This window comes from Macaca thibetana, chromosome 10 (genome assembly GCF_024542745.1).
Source record: "Macaca thibetana thibetana isolate TM-01 chromosome 10, ASM2454274v1, whole genome shotgun sequence".
Lineage (NCBI taxonomy): Eukaryota > Metazoa > Chordata > Mammalia > Primates > Cercopithecidae > Macaca > Macaca thibetana.
This window is the reverse complement of record NC_065587.1, coordinates 48,337,333-48,352,934: the sequence shown is the minus strand read 5'-3', so window position 1 is coordinate 48,352,934 and position 15,602 is coordinate 48,337,333. Positions and strand designations below refer to the sequence as shown.

General features: G+C 47.1%; 1 protein-coding gene across 1 annotated transcript in view; it reads right to left on the bottom strand.

The window, feature by feature from the left end:
* NFATC2 (nuclear factor of activated T cells 2) overlaps window positions 1-14,716 on the bottom strand; it is a 176,788-nt gene extending 162,072 nt beyond the window's left edge. The window contains exon 1 of the mRNA XM_050807445.1: window positions 14,425-14,716. Coding sequence (XP_050663402.1) covers window positions 14,425-14,494 — 70 coding nt within the window. The 5' untranslated portion in view covers window positions 14,495-14,716. The remainder of the gene's footprint in view (window positions 1-14,424) is intronic.
* Between the last annotated feature and the right edge of the window lie 886 nt (window positions 14,717-15,602).

Genomic DNA, 15,602 nt, shown 5'->3' with positions numbered 1-15,602 from the left:
TGTCTCCTCACCCTGCTTCATGTTCCTCGTTGCCCTTTCCACATGGTATATTTTATTCATATGTATATTTCTTCGTCAGTTTGTTGCCTGTTCCTTTCACTTGAGTGCAGTCCCCACAAGGGCAGGGATATTTGTCTGTTTTCTTCCCTGGGATATCTAGAGTTGCCAAGTTTAGCAAATACAAATACAGGACACCCAGTTAAATTTGAATTTTAGACAATGAATGCTTTTCTTAGTAGAACTATGTCCCAAATAGTATGTGGGACAGACATAAACTAAGAAGTTATTCATTGTTTACCTGAAATTCAAATTTAAGTGGACATCCTGTATTTTTATCTGGCAACCTCAGCTGTATCCCCAGATCCTAGAGTGGTAGCCATTACATGGTAGGTTCTCACTAAAAAGCAGCTGAAGGAATGAATGGAAGAATGGCGCCCAACAGAGCTTCTACCTGAGAGATCAATCAGTGAATAAAACTGCACCATTAGGAGAACCCAAATTCCTTCTTTGCTCAGCTTAATGGGACGCAACAGGGATGTCCTGAAATTTAGCAGTGTTTTATAGCCTTGGCAGCCCAGCCTCTAGCCTGGTTCCAATACCTGTAATTATTTGTAGAGAAATAACATTTCATCTGACTCAATGGCTTCAGGGAAATTCTACCTGCACATGTTGCTTAAAAAGAAAAAGAGCCTGGTATGGTTGTGCACACCTGTAGTTCCAGCTACTTGGAGACTGAGATGGAAGGATCGCTCAAGCCCATGAGTTTGAGGCTGCAATGCATGACAATTGCACCTGTGAATAAGCACAGCCCTTCAGCCTGGGCAACATAGCAAGACCCCGTCTCCAAAACAAGGAGCGAGGCACAGAAAGAAAAAGACTATCTATAAAAGACAATGTTCTGTTACAGAAAATATGTAAAGGTCTTGAGATTTTTTTGGGTTTTTTGTTTGTTTGTTTGTTTTTTGAGATGGAGTTTCGCTCTTGTTGCCCAGGCTGGAGTGCAACGGCGCAATCTCAGCTCACCGCAACTTCTGCCTCCCAGGTTCAAGTGATTCTCCTGCCTCAGCCTCCCAAATAGCTGGGATTATAGGCATGCGCCACCACACCCAGCTAATTTGAGTTATTTATAACAAGACTGGTACATCTGAATCCCTTCCACCCCTTCCAGGCTGATCTTCCTGCTGTAGGTCAATGGCATGAAGACATAAATGTTTGACCAAGCCTGGAGTGATCTTGTGGTACATTAAAGAACAACTCACAGCTGGGATGCCCAGGATCCAAACTGAGTCCTTCCTCTAACTCACTCTGTGACCTTTAAGCAAGACACCTTCTGTGCCTCAGTTTCTCCATCTGTCAAATGGGAGGAGGTGAATTAGATAATACCTGAGTTACCATTTCAGCTCTAAAATTCAAGGATTGTTTAACAAGGAAAACCAAGCTAATCTGAGCAGCAGCCGGGGCTCACTTCATGGGATGTGACATGCAGAGTCACACAGCACCCCGCACCTGGAACAGCCTGTGCTTAGAAGGAGCCTGCGCTTGGTTGAATGCTCTGCTGTTGACATTTTTTAAATTCTGAATACTTTTTGAACAAGAGGCGATGCATTTTCATTTTGCACAATGCCCTGAAAATTGTGCAGCCGGCTCTGATAGTGTACAGATGCTCCTCAACTTATGGTGAGTGACATCCCAATATACCCACGATACACTGAAAATATTGTTGGGTTGAAAATGCATTTAGGCAGGGCATGGTGGTTCATGCCTATAATCCCAGCACTTTGGGAGGCTAAGGCAGGAGGATGGCCTGAGGCCAGGAGTTTGAGACCAGTCTAGGCAACAGAGCAAGACCCCGTCTCTATGAAAAATAAAAATAAATTAGCCGGGCTCCCATTTGAACCCAGGAGCTTCAGGCTGCAGTGAGCCATGATTGCACCACTGCATTCCAACAGAGTAAGACCCCATGTCTAAAAAATAATAATAATAGGCCAAGCACAGTGGCTCATACCTGTAATCCCAGCACTTTGGGAAGCTGAGGAGGGTGGATCACCTAAGGTCAGGAGTTCAAGACCACCCTGGCCAATGTAGTGAAACCCCGTCTCTACTAAAAATATGAAAATTAGCCAGGCATGGTGGCAGGTGCCTGTAATTCCAGCTACTCGGGAGGCTGAGGCAGGAGAATCACTTGAACCTGGGAACGGAGGTTGCAGTGAGCCGAGATCGCGCCATTGTGCTCCAGCCTGGGTGACAAGAGTGAAACTCCATCTCAAAAAGAAGAAGAATAATATATACAAAGAAAATGCATTTAATATGCTTAACCTACTGAACACCATAGCTTACTAGAACATTTACAGTCACCGACACAATTGATTTTGGGCAAAATCACCCAACACAGAGACTACTTTATAATGAGGTGTTGAATATCTTCTGTAATTTATTGAATACTATACTGAAAGAGAAGAACAGAGTGGTTTATGGGTACCCAAAGTACAGTTTCTACTGAACTCACATCGCTCTCACACCATCGTAAAGAAATCCTAAATCAAACATCGTAAGTCAGGGACCATCTGTATAACACATAAGTCACAAATTTTCATCATGAACTCCATGTCCTAACAACCTCCCATTATAATAAAACACTGCTTATAAAAGACAGGCATTGAAACGCTTTAAGTTGGATTCAAAAAGTGGGAACATTCTTTACCAGACTCCAGAAACAATCTCCCTTCAACGGAAGCATTCCCTGGGACTCATGACCACTCTAGGTGTTAATATATAACTTAAAGACAGATGCATTTGACTCCAGCAAGGCTGGTACTAGGGTGACGCAAGAGAGGTAAAATAAAAGAGGGCACCAAAAACTCAGTAATTAGATAAATTATATCTTCGCACCATGTTTTAAAACATCAAAATGCATGCAAAAAAAAAAAAAAAAAAAAAAAAAAAAAAAAAAAAAAAAAAAAAAAAAAAACCTTGCTGAACAAGCTATTAGATTTTTAATAAAGACAGGTTAACAGTCCATGTGAGCCATATTGCACCCTAAGGCCAAAGGGAAAATGAGTAATGTTGATCCTGTCTTTATTTAACATTTTTTATTTATTTTTTTGAGACAGGGTCCCACTCTGTCACCCAGGATGGAGTGCAGTGGCGAGAGCGTGGTTCACTGCAGCTTCAACCTCCCGGGCTCAGATGATCCACTCACCTCAGCCTCCTGGTAGCTGGGACTACAGGCTCCTGCCCTACTACACCCTGCTATTTTTTTTTTTTTTTTTTTTTTTTTTTTTTTTTTTTTTTGTAGAGACAAGGTCTCACTATGTTGCCTAGGTTGGTCTCGTACTCCTGGGCTCAAGCCACCACATCTGGCCTTTTTAAAAAAAGTCTATCATGGAGTTTTGGCATTAATTTTGTTTTTAAAATATAATATTAGGTTGGGTGCGGTGGCTCACACCTGTAATTCCAGCACTTTGGGAGGCCAAGGTGGGCAGATCATGAGGTCAGGAGATCAAGACCATCCTGGCTAACACGGTGAAACCCCATCTCTACTAAAAATACCGAAAAAATGGCATGAACCTGGAAGGCGGAGCTTGCAGTGAGCCAAGATTGCGCCACTGCACTCCAGCCTGGGTGACAGAGCGAGTCTCCAACTCAAAAAAAAAAAAAAAAAATATATATATATATATATATATATTATATATATTAAACTATGGTTCATCCTGGGCTCATGCCTGTAATCCCAACAATTTGGGAGGCCAAGGTGGGAGGATCGCTTGAGCCCAGGAGTTCAAGACCAGCCGGGCAACATAGTGACACCCCATCTTTATGAAGCTGAAACAGGAGGATGGCTTGAGCCCAGGAGGCCGAGGCTGCAGTGAGCCGTGTTCGTGCCACTGCACTCCAGCCCAGGTGACAGAGCAAGTACCTGTCTCAAATATATATACATTTCATATACATATGTGTGTTTGTGTGTGTGTGTGTGTGTGTGTGTGTATATAGTTCATCCTGATTACTGAATTTCTTGCATTTTGCTCCCCCAAATGCCTCATTGGCTTCGTCATGCTCTTGTAAAGCCATTTTTAGGGATGAGCTCCTAATAGACTGAGAAAACAAGACAGTTTCAAACCTGACTTGTACTTCAATCTATCGTCTCCTACAGAGTCTTTTAAAGCCCAAAGAGGATTTCTGTGTTGTGAGAAAACTATTTTTCAAGAGAAGATTGCAGCAAAAAGCCGTTAGCTGAATACGCCACCCTCCCACTGGACAGGCACTGATGGCCATGGGTACCTCGTAAGACAGCAGGGTTCTACTAAAAGCCAGCGCCTAAATCAACCTGTGGACTGTAGGAAGATGCCCCATTTGACAACAGCAGAAGTTACAGGTCTGCAGGAGCTCCGCCAAGTCCATCCTGCAGGCATATTATGTCTGGCCTGCCCAGTAATTTCTTTTTAATCTGAACTAACATTTTTATTTTTTTAATTTTATATTATTTTAAGTTCTGGGATACATGTGCAGGATGTGCAGGTTTGTTACATAGGTAAACATGTGTCTTGGTGGTTTGCTGCACCCATCAACCCATCACGTAGGTACTAAGCCCCATATGCATTAGCTATTTATCCTGGTGCTCTCCCTGCCCGACCTTCCCGGCAAGGCCCCAGTGCGTGTTGTTCCCCTCCCTGTGTCCATGTCGAACTAACATTTTAAAATTGGGAGATTTCACATAAAAATCCAAATTTCCAACTTCTTAAAAAAAAAAAAAAAAAACAGGCAGGCAGATCCAGCAGATCCAGCAGATCCAACCACCCCAGGCCCGCATTCCCGTATGGACCAATCAGCTGGAGGTGAGTGGAGGCTGTTCCCTGGGGACTCCCCAGCACACACACCCCCCACACACACACACACCCCCTCAGTTCACCCCAGCGCCCACCTGGCTGCCTCATTCATTTGTGCCACCTGCCGGGAGCCTGTGAGCTTGAGCACCTGGGCTGCAGGTTCTTGATTCCTTCCACCTGGTCCCTGTACAACTACTTTGCCCTGGTTTTGTTTCTCCTCTTTGTTCCTTGCTTTCTAGTACATTCCCCTCTGTCTTGGGTAACAATGTTTAGAAGGAGGGCAGGCTCAGTAAACCTACCTGCCCCTCAAGTGATGGTCCTTGCTCTTAACTGAACAGGAGATGCCACCATCCCTCTGCTAGGGAGGCTCCATCTTCTACTAAAGCACAGCCTCAAGGGGCAGGATGGGTAGGGCTGGTTATAACGTTAGGGGATAGAGTGTTGGTTAATATCTGCCCATCCCCACAATCATTTCTCACTCAATGTACCTATCACCCTTGGCCCACTCTCCCCTCCTCGGTCACCCAGGCTGTCTTCCCCTGTATGCCTCAAGATCGTTTCTCTCTCCATTCTCTTCCCTGCCATATTCTTTGCAGACTCAAACATCTGTGCCGATTTCCTAATCTTTGAAGTCAGGGAGTGATGAGGACAAGCTGGCTGACTCAGAGGTACCCATCATCAGCTCCCATCTGCACAGCCAGACCCTGGAGCACAATCCCCACTGCCTCCAAAAAAGCACAGGACATCAGCTGCTCTCTCCCTCTTTCGCTTCTCCATCAACACAATCACTAGACCTCACCTAAGCTCAGAGTCACTTAGCTTGTAAATGACTTCCCATGAGTACGTCTCCCCAACTTCACAAAAACATCTCTTTCAAATGCAAATGGGCATGTCTCATAGACGTTGGATTTTTCTCCCCACCACCTTGCCAGGCGCTCTGCCTCTGTTAGACTCTCCACAAACACCTCTGGACTCAGTGGCTCAGTGATTGAAGTGGGTCACCAGGACCCTACAGAAAAGACCCCAGAGGCTTGGTGGAAAGTGGATTTGTCCCCGTCAGGAACTCTTGAAAGTTATTGATCTGGAGGAAAGTAATAAATTGAATTTAAAACAATAAAATAATAGTAAAAATGGGGCCGGGCGCGGTGGCTCAAGCCTGTAATCCCAGCACTTTGGGAGGCCGAGACGGGCGGATCACGAGGTCAGGAGATCGAGACCATCCTGGCTAACACGGTGAAACCCCGTCTCTACTAAAAAATACAAAAACCTAGCCGGGCGAGGTGGCGGGCGTCTGTAGTCCCAGCTACTCGGGAGGCTGAGGCAGGAGAATGGCGTGAACCCGGGAGGCGGAGCTTGCAGTGAGCTGAGATCCGGCCACTGCACTCCAGTCTGGGCGACAAAGCGAGACTCTGTCTCAACAAAAAATAAAAATAAAAAAAATAAAAAAAATAAAATAATAGTAAAAATGGAAGCTAACAGGAACTGACCACTTTGTCTTTGCTGAAAGCTTCACAGACATGATTTCCTTTCAACCTTAAAACACCCCCATGTGTAAAAATTACTAATAGCCCACTTTTCAGTTAAGGAAACAAAGGCATACAGCAGGTTGTGATGTGACTTGTGAAGTCGCACGTGCACCATGGAAATGGTTTTGTCTTACATGAGTCTGATATTCATTACTGAGTCATGCTATTCCTGGGTGATTAGCTAAGGGTAGATTTGCCGAGGGACATTTTTGGATCAAGATGAAACCCTGAAAAGTCTCATGACTGCCAGTGATAGTGGAGGGTGGAGGAGGAGCTGATGAGGGGAATCCAGGACGGGCTGTCAAGAAAGCACAGCTGAAGTGGTCTGAATATTCACAGGATTGATGGCATCTACCTCTAGGTACCAAAGCCAGGGACCATCCCCATGGAACTCTGGGGCTCAAGGAAACAGTTTGAGAACCCTAAAGGAGAAAGCTCTATGGACTGGGAGGCACTGCTTCTGAGCACCTCTTCTGCCCCACATTGGCCCCAGCCATCTCCATCTCCTGCCTGGGCCACTGCAGCAGCCTCCTGTCTGCCCACCTAGCATTTACTCTTACCTGGCTAGAGGCTGATCTCCCCTTAATGGGCAGTATGACCATTTGAAAAGGTTCATTACATCACACATCGCTGTTGCTGAACATTCCCCCAGGGGCTCCTGATTACCCCAAGAATGAACTTCAGACTCCTCACAAGCTCCTATGTGGGCCGAGTGCGGTGGCTCATGCCTGTAATCCCAGCACTTTGGGAGGCTGAGGCGGGCGAATCACGAGGTCAGGAGATTGAGACGATCCTGGCTAACACGGCGAAACCCCGTCTCTACTAAAAATACAAAAAATTAGCCGGGCGTGGTGGCGGGGCCTGTAGTCCCAGTTACTCGGGAGGCCGAGGCAGGAGAATGGCGTGAACCCGGGAGGCGGAGCTTGCAGTGAGCTGAGATCACGCCACTGCACTCCAACCTGGGCGACAGAGCAAGACTCCGTCTCAAGAAAAAAAAAAAAAAAAAAAGATCCTACACGATCCCGTCCCACAATCTTGTCTCTATCACGCTCCCCCTGCCCTTTCTGGTCCGGCCCCACTGGGCTCCTTGCTGTTCACTAAGCATCCCAAGCACATGCCTCTCCTCAGGGTCTTTGCACTTATCACTTATTCTGCCTGGAATGCTTTTCTTCCAGACATCTTACAGGCGGATCATCTTACAGGACCACTCAGGGGTCAACCAAAAAAAGATATCACCTTGGAGAGGAAGGGCCATCCAGCCTGAATGAGGAATCCTACTCTTGTGGATTGAAGCGTCCCTCTCCACCCTACCAAAAAAATATATTCAAGTCCTAACTCTAGATCCGGTGAATGGGACCTTATTTGGAAATAGTGTCTTTGCAGATGTAATCAAGTTGAGATGAGGTCATACTAGACCTAAAGGGGTCCAGGCCAATGACGGCTGCCTCCGTGAGAAGAGGAATCAACACACATGCACTCGGGAAGAAGGTCACATGAAGACAGAGGCAGAGATGTGAATGACACAGCCACAGGCCACAGAGGGCCAAGGGTCTCCAGGAGCCACTGGAAGCTGGGAGAGTCAAGGAAGGGTTTCCTCCTAGAGCCTTCAGAGAGAGCATGGCTCTGACATCTTGATTCAAACTCTTAGCCTCTAGAACCATGAGAGAATAAATGTGTATTGTTTAAAGCCATTCAATTTGTGGTAATTTGTTACAGCAGCCACTGGAAACTAATACACACCCGCAGACACACACACACCCACCCCAAGTCATGCGAAACTCCATTCTACTTTTAACAATGACAGTGGCCTTTTGACTTCCTTTGGTCCCTGGTCTTTAACGGCCTCTGAAGTCATCCTGGCTATTTCCTGGCAAGCCTCATGAGGGTATGCTCTGTATCTGCCTCATTCACCGCTGAATCCCCAGCATCTTGGAAAGTACCCGGCACACGGTAGATCCCTAAAAATATTGATGAAGATACATTAAATGATCGAGGGGGCATCTAAGAGGAGATGGAAATTGGGCTGGGCCTTCAAGAAAGATGTGAAGGAAAGGAGAGAAACCCAGATAGGAAGCCTCGCTCGAGCACAGCCAAAGAGAAGGACCAAGAGTGCCTGCGAGGAGGAGTGATAGCACAGGCAAAGGCTGGCATGGAAAGCAGCAATTTTACTGGAGGTCAGAGCCCTGGAGTGTCAGGGGAAAGAAACACCCAGCTGGGCTTCAGTCACCCAGAGAAGCTCTGAGAAAAGGAGCCCTGGATAGTCCATTGTGATAGAGAGCCAGAGGGAGGGGATGGGGGCTGCTAGGAGTCATTGCACGGTGCAGAAAGTCAAGCAGGAAGGGAAGAGACTCCTGTGACTCCAGACTTTGTGGCGGGCTGGCTCCTTTAGGGGGCTGGGGCCTTCCTCTCCAGCTCGTCTTGGCTGAATAGTCCTGCTGCAAGAAGCAGTAAAGACTGGACCTATGGAGCCCTTAAAAGCCAAGCTTTTGGCATCAGCCGGGCCTAGGGCTGCCCCACAAAATGCCTTGACCACTCCCCGTGTTCTCTAAAAGGAGGGTCCTATTCTATACCAACCTCTCAGGGTTTTTTGGGTGTGTGTGAAAATCCAATTAAATAATATCTGTAAAGTGGCTGGCCTTAGGGTACATGTCCAATAGGGAAAAGATGATCACCCTATTGTTATTATTATTCAGCATTACAGTCAGGGAGCAACCGGGGTGTAGGGTTGAATCCTAGCTCCACCACTCGCTAGGGCTGTGACCCTGGTGAGTGACTCTATCTCCCTGTGCAAAATGGGGAGGACTGGAGAGAGGATGCTTGAGGTGGCACATGAAAGCCCTTGGCATGGTGCCTGACACACGGTTGACACTCAGTGAGTGGTGGCTGCTGTCATTGTCATTGTCGTTTGTGGCTTGCTGCTCTTACTGGGGGCTTATTTATTCCAGACAACAAGAGGAATGTGAGTACCTGTTGGATGGCCCAGGAGAAATCCTACTGAGGTCACCGGCTCCGGCTGGGAAAATGTGGTGGTCAAAAGGTCGCTATCATTGTTAAAAGGAAGCAGAAGACACTGAGACACAATGAGAGTGCGGGCCTTCATGCTATGGTCTTAACAAGCCACAGAACTTCTCCTGTGCTGCACTCATTCATAACTTATTCATTCATCCATCCATTTAACCAAAAGAATTACTGAGCACCTACTAAGTGCTAGGCATTCTCCTAGCACTGAGGGTACAGTGGTGACCAAGGCAGGTGTGGTTTCTGGTTGCTGGAGTTCAAATCTGTTGGAGGACACGGACAAATAGACAATTACCATCAGTGTGATTAGTACCAGGATGCAGGCAGCACAGGACAGAGGCCAGCAGAGCCCAGGGGAGGCCTCCCATCCAGGCTGGGCAGTCAGAGATTCTCAAATTACTGTTTTAGCAAAGGAACAAAAACAGGAACCTGGCTGGCCACGGTGGCTCATGCCTGTAAACTCAGCACTTTGGGAGGCCAAGGTGGGAGTATTACTTGAGCCCAGGAATTCAAGACCAGCCTGGGAATCACAGCAAGATCCCATCTCTACAAACAATTTAAAAAGTTAGCCAAGTACGGCGGGGCACACCTCCAGTCCCAGCTACCCAGTAGGCTGAGGTGGGAAGATTGCTTGAGCCTGGGAGGTCAAGGATACAGTGAGCCGTGATCACACCACTGCACTCCATCCTGGGCAACAGAGTGAGACCCTATCTCAAAAATAAAAAAATAGAAACTTGACTGGCTTCTTCCAGTCAGCAAGTCTAAATAATCAGTCATTTACATATTAAGTGTGAGCTATCCAACGAGAAAACCGTGAGAAAGTATTTAGTAATTGGATTTAGACATTGGGGTTTTTTTGGGGGGGCTGAGGTAAATGATGAAATAATAAATTATACAATAGTAATGACAGCAATTATTTTTTGAATGGGTACCTTGAGGATTATACTGTTTATTAAAGGACTGAGAACTTCCATAGATTATTTGCTGTTTGCCCTGCTTCCTACCACCCTCCAAAGACTTCTACTGCCTGGGACCCTCCCCAAAATTCAGCAAATAAATAGTTAAAACCTGGCCCAGCAGAGAAGTGTCTAGGGACCCTGCTCCTATGGTTCTGATTGGTTTATACCCGGTTATTACATTTATTAAATATTATTCTGGGTAATATTAATATCACTCATAACATGGGGAAACTGAGGCACAACTGAAGTAACATACACAAGTGGCCAAGATTCAAACCTCTGATTCAGACCTCAAGCTGTTAACCTCTTGGATAGCAGCAATGTTACCTGGGTGCCAGTGGAGACTCACAGAAATAGGGGACCCGATCCCTGTCATCAGGGGGCTTGTAATCAAGCCAAAGAAAGTTCTTAATAAAGCTAGTCAGGGGAGTGTCTGGTGAACTTGTGATTCTCTCTGGAGTCTGAGAAGAGAGGCTTGCAAGCTGGAGGGGCTTCCTGGATGAAGGGCCATATGGGTAGCAAGGGAAAGACTAGCCAGGAGGAGGGGTGCCTGGGAGGCGCTGTCAGTACAGAAAGCCGCGTGGGCTTTGGAGCTGCCACACTGGCTGGCTGGGGACTTTCTTCTACTAAGAGTGGGAGTCTCGTGCTTTTATTTCCCTGAGGGAAATCAACCAAGGAGCCCTCACTAACGCACAAATCAGCTGCTGCCTCAGTTTCCCCATCTCTAGCAATAAGACTTATACCCTCCACATCCCCCCATATGTCTCTTTCCCTTCCAGCATATGTCAGGGAACAACGTGGTATTGGGGAAAGATCCCAGAGCCAGGATCTGGTCCCACCTCGGTCCCCTCATCTGTCAAATGGTAAAAAAAAATTATGATGTTAGTGAGTTTCAGAGACAGCAGAGCAGGTCAAGAGCCTGGGTTCAAATTAGGGCCCTACCACTTTCTTCTTGGGTAACACTTGGCCCATTGCCACACATCTCTGTGCCCCACCCCTCCTCCAGGAAGGATACCATGATTGCAGTACTTATCATCTACAGTGCTATAACAATTAAAAGGCTTAATGCTTGAAGAGCACTTAGCCCCTTGTCCTACTCCAGTCAGTGCTCAATTTATGTTTGCTGTCACCATCTAGGGCAGGAATTGAGCACTCACTGTGTGCCAGGCACTGTGCTCCTTATCTGCTATGTGACCTTGGGCAAAGCTGGGTCTCACCATCGTCAACTGTCAGACAACACCATTCGGTGTGTGTGTACTGCATGCTAAGCACAGAGCTGAGTGTTTTACATGCATCATTTCATACAATGCTCTCGACAATCCGATGAAGTTGATACTATCATTATTCCTTTTTTGCAAATGAGAAAATTGAGGCTTCACAAGCCAAGATCTTAACCCTATCTGTGTCATTGTAAAGTTCCAGTAAGTTTAAAAGTACTTTGGAAAGCAGAAAGTACTGCATCTCTTCAAAGAATGTTTACTGTCAAATCCAGTTTCTCCACAGCATCAGTTATTGTTCTGCGTTTTTAATATGACAGGATTTGCAGCGAATGTTTATGGAGCATTGACTATGAGCAAGACACCATTTTCGTGCCTTATCTGTTTTACCTCATTGAGTCTCATAACAACCCTGAAAGAGAGGCATAATTATTGGCTCTATTTTACAGATGAGAAAAGTGTGGCACAGAGAAGTTCAGTCACTTGCCCAAGATCACACAGTTGTGATGTGGCCAAGCAGAAATTCTAATGCAAGCAGAAGGCAGGGAGTCTGGGTTTGGGAGAGAACAAAGCTCACCCTGGGTTTGTTTATTCCTGAAATAGTTTCCATCATCTCACTTCAGATAAAACAGAGCACACCTCTTTCAGATCTTCAGTTTTTCGCAGGACCAATGCTGCTTTCTGTGCAGAAAGTTTGGAATTTTTTTAAATGCAAATATTTCTCTTCTCCATTTAATGACCCCACCCATCTGCATGCCCACTGTTGTCTGTGTCTGAGTCTAAGGGGGGATTGGGCTGTCCCTCAAGAGACCACTGTGCAGGGCATAGTGGGAGCATTTGGATCAGCCTGTGTCAAGTCAACTGTCTCTGATGCCTGGAATTGCATTCTATGTGCCCATTGCCTTGGCAGACCAAGTGTGGTTTGCCTGGAACAATCTGGTGCCCTTGTCTCCCACATGTACACACACACACACACTGGCGTGCACACACCGGCGTGCACACACCCACAATCCATGCATGCATGAACATGGGCTGGGGAGGATAGCTATTGAACATGCACACACAAAATACACACACTTTGAAACCTTCGCAGAACTAGTTCACACACCTGGGGCACAGAGTTAGCAGCCTCCATAAAATTCGAGGCTTGTGTTAGATCACACAGTAAAACAGAAGCCCAGTTTCTCATCCAAGTTCTTTCTCTCTCTCTCTTTCCAAATAGAGCTAAATTTGGCATTAGGCTGACCTCCACCCCCATCATCAGAACATCAAACACCCGGTTTCAGTATTTGTGACAGTAAAAACCCTTTCCCGCCCTTAATATATCTGTCATCTGTCTGAGAGCATTGCTTTTCAGATGATGCGATATCAGTAAAAATTTTTTTGCCATTATGTCATAGGCTTGACCACTAGCAGAGGACAGGATAAACCGGTACCCGTTCAAAGGTTCAAAGTCCTGGCCGGGTCTTGCTTTCAAAAGCGCAGCTCAGCTAAAAATACGTGTCATTGAGGTCTGCTGTGGCAAAGCACACCGTTTACCTAACCCAAGGCATTTGGCTTCAATCTAGTTAAGAAAGAAGAAAGAAAGAAAGAAAGAAAGAAAGAAAGAAAGAAAGAAAGAAAGAAAAAGAAAGAAAGAAAGAAAGAAAAGAAAGAAAGAAAGAAAGAAAGAAAGAAAGAAAGAAAGAAAGAAAGAAAGAAAGAAAGAAAGAAAGAAAGAAAGAAAGAAAGAAAGAAAGAAAGAAAGAAAGAAAGAAAGAAAGAAAGAAAGAAAGAAAAAGAAAGAAAGAAAGAAAGAAAGAAAGAAAGAAAGAAAGAAAGAAAGAAAGAAAGAAAGAAAGAAAGAAAGAAAGGGCCTCTCAGGTTTATTTACTGAAATTGTCATTTCTTCTCCCCCACCCCCCGAACTTTAATCAGCCACGCAAAGCACAAAACCTACATTCAACTCTGATTTTATGACACGAGGCTAACTCCTCCTCCGCGAATTTATTTCACTTAACTTTCAAAGCCCTTCCCACTTGGCAGCCAGGCCGCGCAGCCCCCAACGCAGTGCTCCCCTCTGAAAAACACAACGCTTTGCCCATTTCCACTTTTAAAGACCGATTCATTATTGTGGAGCCAACGTCCCTCCGCAATCCCGACCAGATGGGACACTTTCATATCTTATGCTCCTTATAGTCAACCCCCTCCCACAAGATCCAAGTGGTGTGATACCAGGACTAAATCCAAGAGAAGGGGGAAAGAAGCAGAAACAGGGAAAGTACAGTGTAATCAGATCCCCAAACAAACTGATGGTACATTGCACTTTAAAGGAGTAGCTGGAGGACTCTATCCAGCAGGCACATCAAAAAAGGGGAAGAAAATGGTTTAAATGTCCCAGAGCATCCGCTGCTGCTGTCACTGTTAGAAAGCAAAGTCTTCCTTACTATACTTGCTGTATAGTAAAATGCCAAGCCTGTTCTCTTAAAAGAAAAAAAAAAGTAATAATAATAATAATAATACTGCAGCGTTATGGCATTTGCTGTCAAAAGCCGAGTGCTGAAACGGTTAAACAGCCAGCGGTTAGTAGCGAGAATCTCTCCCGGTGTCCCGTGGAGGGGAAAATCCTCCCGACAGACTGGCCTAGGGAATCCCGGCCCGGGACACTTCCCTGCCCCCGCGCAAAGTTGTCCAAAGTCGCCTTCCCAAGTGTCCCTTCCCTGGCCGGGGCGCGGGCGCCCCTCCGCGGGCCACGCTACCTGTGCGCCCAGGGCGAGCGGGGTCCCCAGGCCTCCCGCGCCGACCTCTGCCCGGAGCTGAAAGTGCTGCCCGGGACGGGAGCAGCAGGAAAGGACCGGGAGGAGCGAGCGGAAAAGGCTGGAAGGGATCGAGAGTCAGTTACCTTGGTCCACAGACCCCATGATGCGGAGGGGATGGCAGTGCCCCAGTCTGAACGCAGCCTCTCTCTGCATCTGGAGGGGACGGGGACTTGGCGCGTGTTTGGAAAGGGGGGTCTGTTTGTATCGACCAGCAGCCGAGGGGGCGCCGTCTTCTCTACCGCTTGCCCGCGGGGCAGCCCTTGTCGAGGAGCCTCGGAGCGACCCGGGAGCTGCGCGCCTCCCGGCTCCCGGCTCAGCGGAGTCGGCGCGGCTCCGCGATCGGGCTTACTCCAGAGGCAACGCGACTTCCTTCCCCGCGCTCCGTGTTTATAGGCTTTCAATGCAGTAAAATAACGGGATTCCCTCACTGTTTCCTCCTGTTTATCCAGCGCCATGGAAACCACTGGATCCCGTCCATCTCCAAAACTAAGGGCTTTCCTGCAAACTTCACACTCAGGAATCCATGACGTCGCCTCCTCCGCGGCCAGCCAGCTCCGTGGCTCCTTCGGCCGCCAGCACAAGTCCCTGATTGTTCGGGAGAAAAGTCTGGGAGAGGGAGCGAAGCGGGCGACGGCGAGAAGAAGGGGGTGGGGGTGTGCGAGTGTCCAAGTCAGCCCTGCAGGAGCTCCAGGAGGCTGTTTGCAAGGAGTGCCCCAGCCACCGCCTTCCCTGGCCCATGGCAGCTTTTCATAAATCAAGCCCGAGACTCCCAAGCCCCCCATTTGCCAAGCGGGCGCCTCTTGGAGAAAGCTGCCCAGGGTTCAAACCAACACCCCAGGTTGTCCAAGCTCCTGGACGTTCGCCCAGGGGCCCTTCCCAGTCCCTCACGGCCTCTGGCTGCCCAGATTTTTGTGTGTTCAGGGATGGTGGGGAGGAGGAAGAGGAGAAGGAGGAGGAAGGAAAAGAAATAAATAACGGTGCCTCGTGTCAACTCTCCAACTTCGAGAATTTTTTTTCAAAGAGTTTATTTTTAGATTCATTTAGAAAATCCAAGGTTTCCAGTGATGCTCAGAGGCTCCAGAAATAATGAAATGGCCAAAGAGAAGCTGAAACCAAGCAACCCATGTGTTTACACATGCTCTGAATAAACAGGAAAATAAAAGAAAGGATATCATGAACTTTGCACAGTGTCCAGAAGAAAGTCCGTGCGATGCCACGCATGGTTCACAGTAATAGGCCACGAGACCCCCAGAAGGTCCGT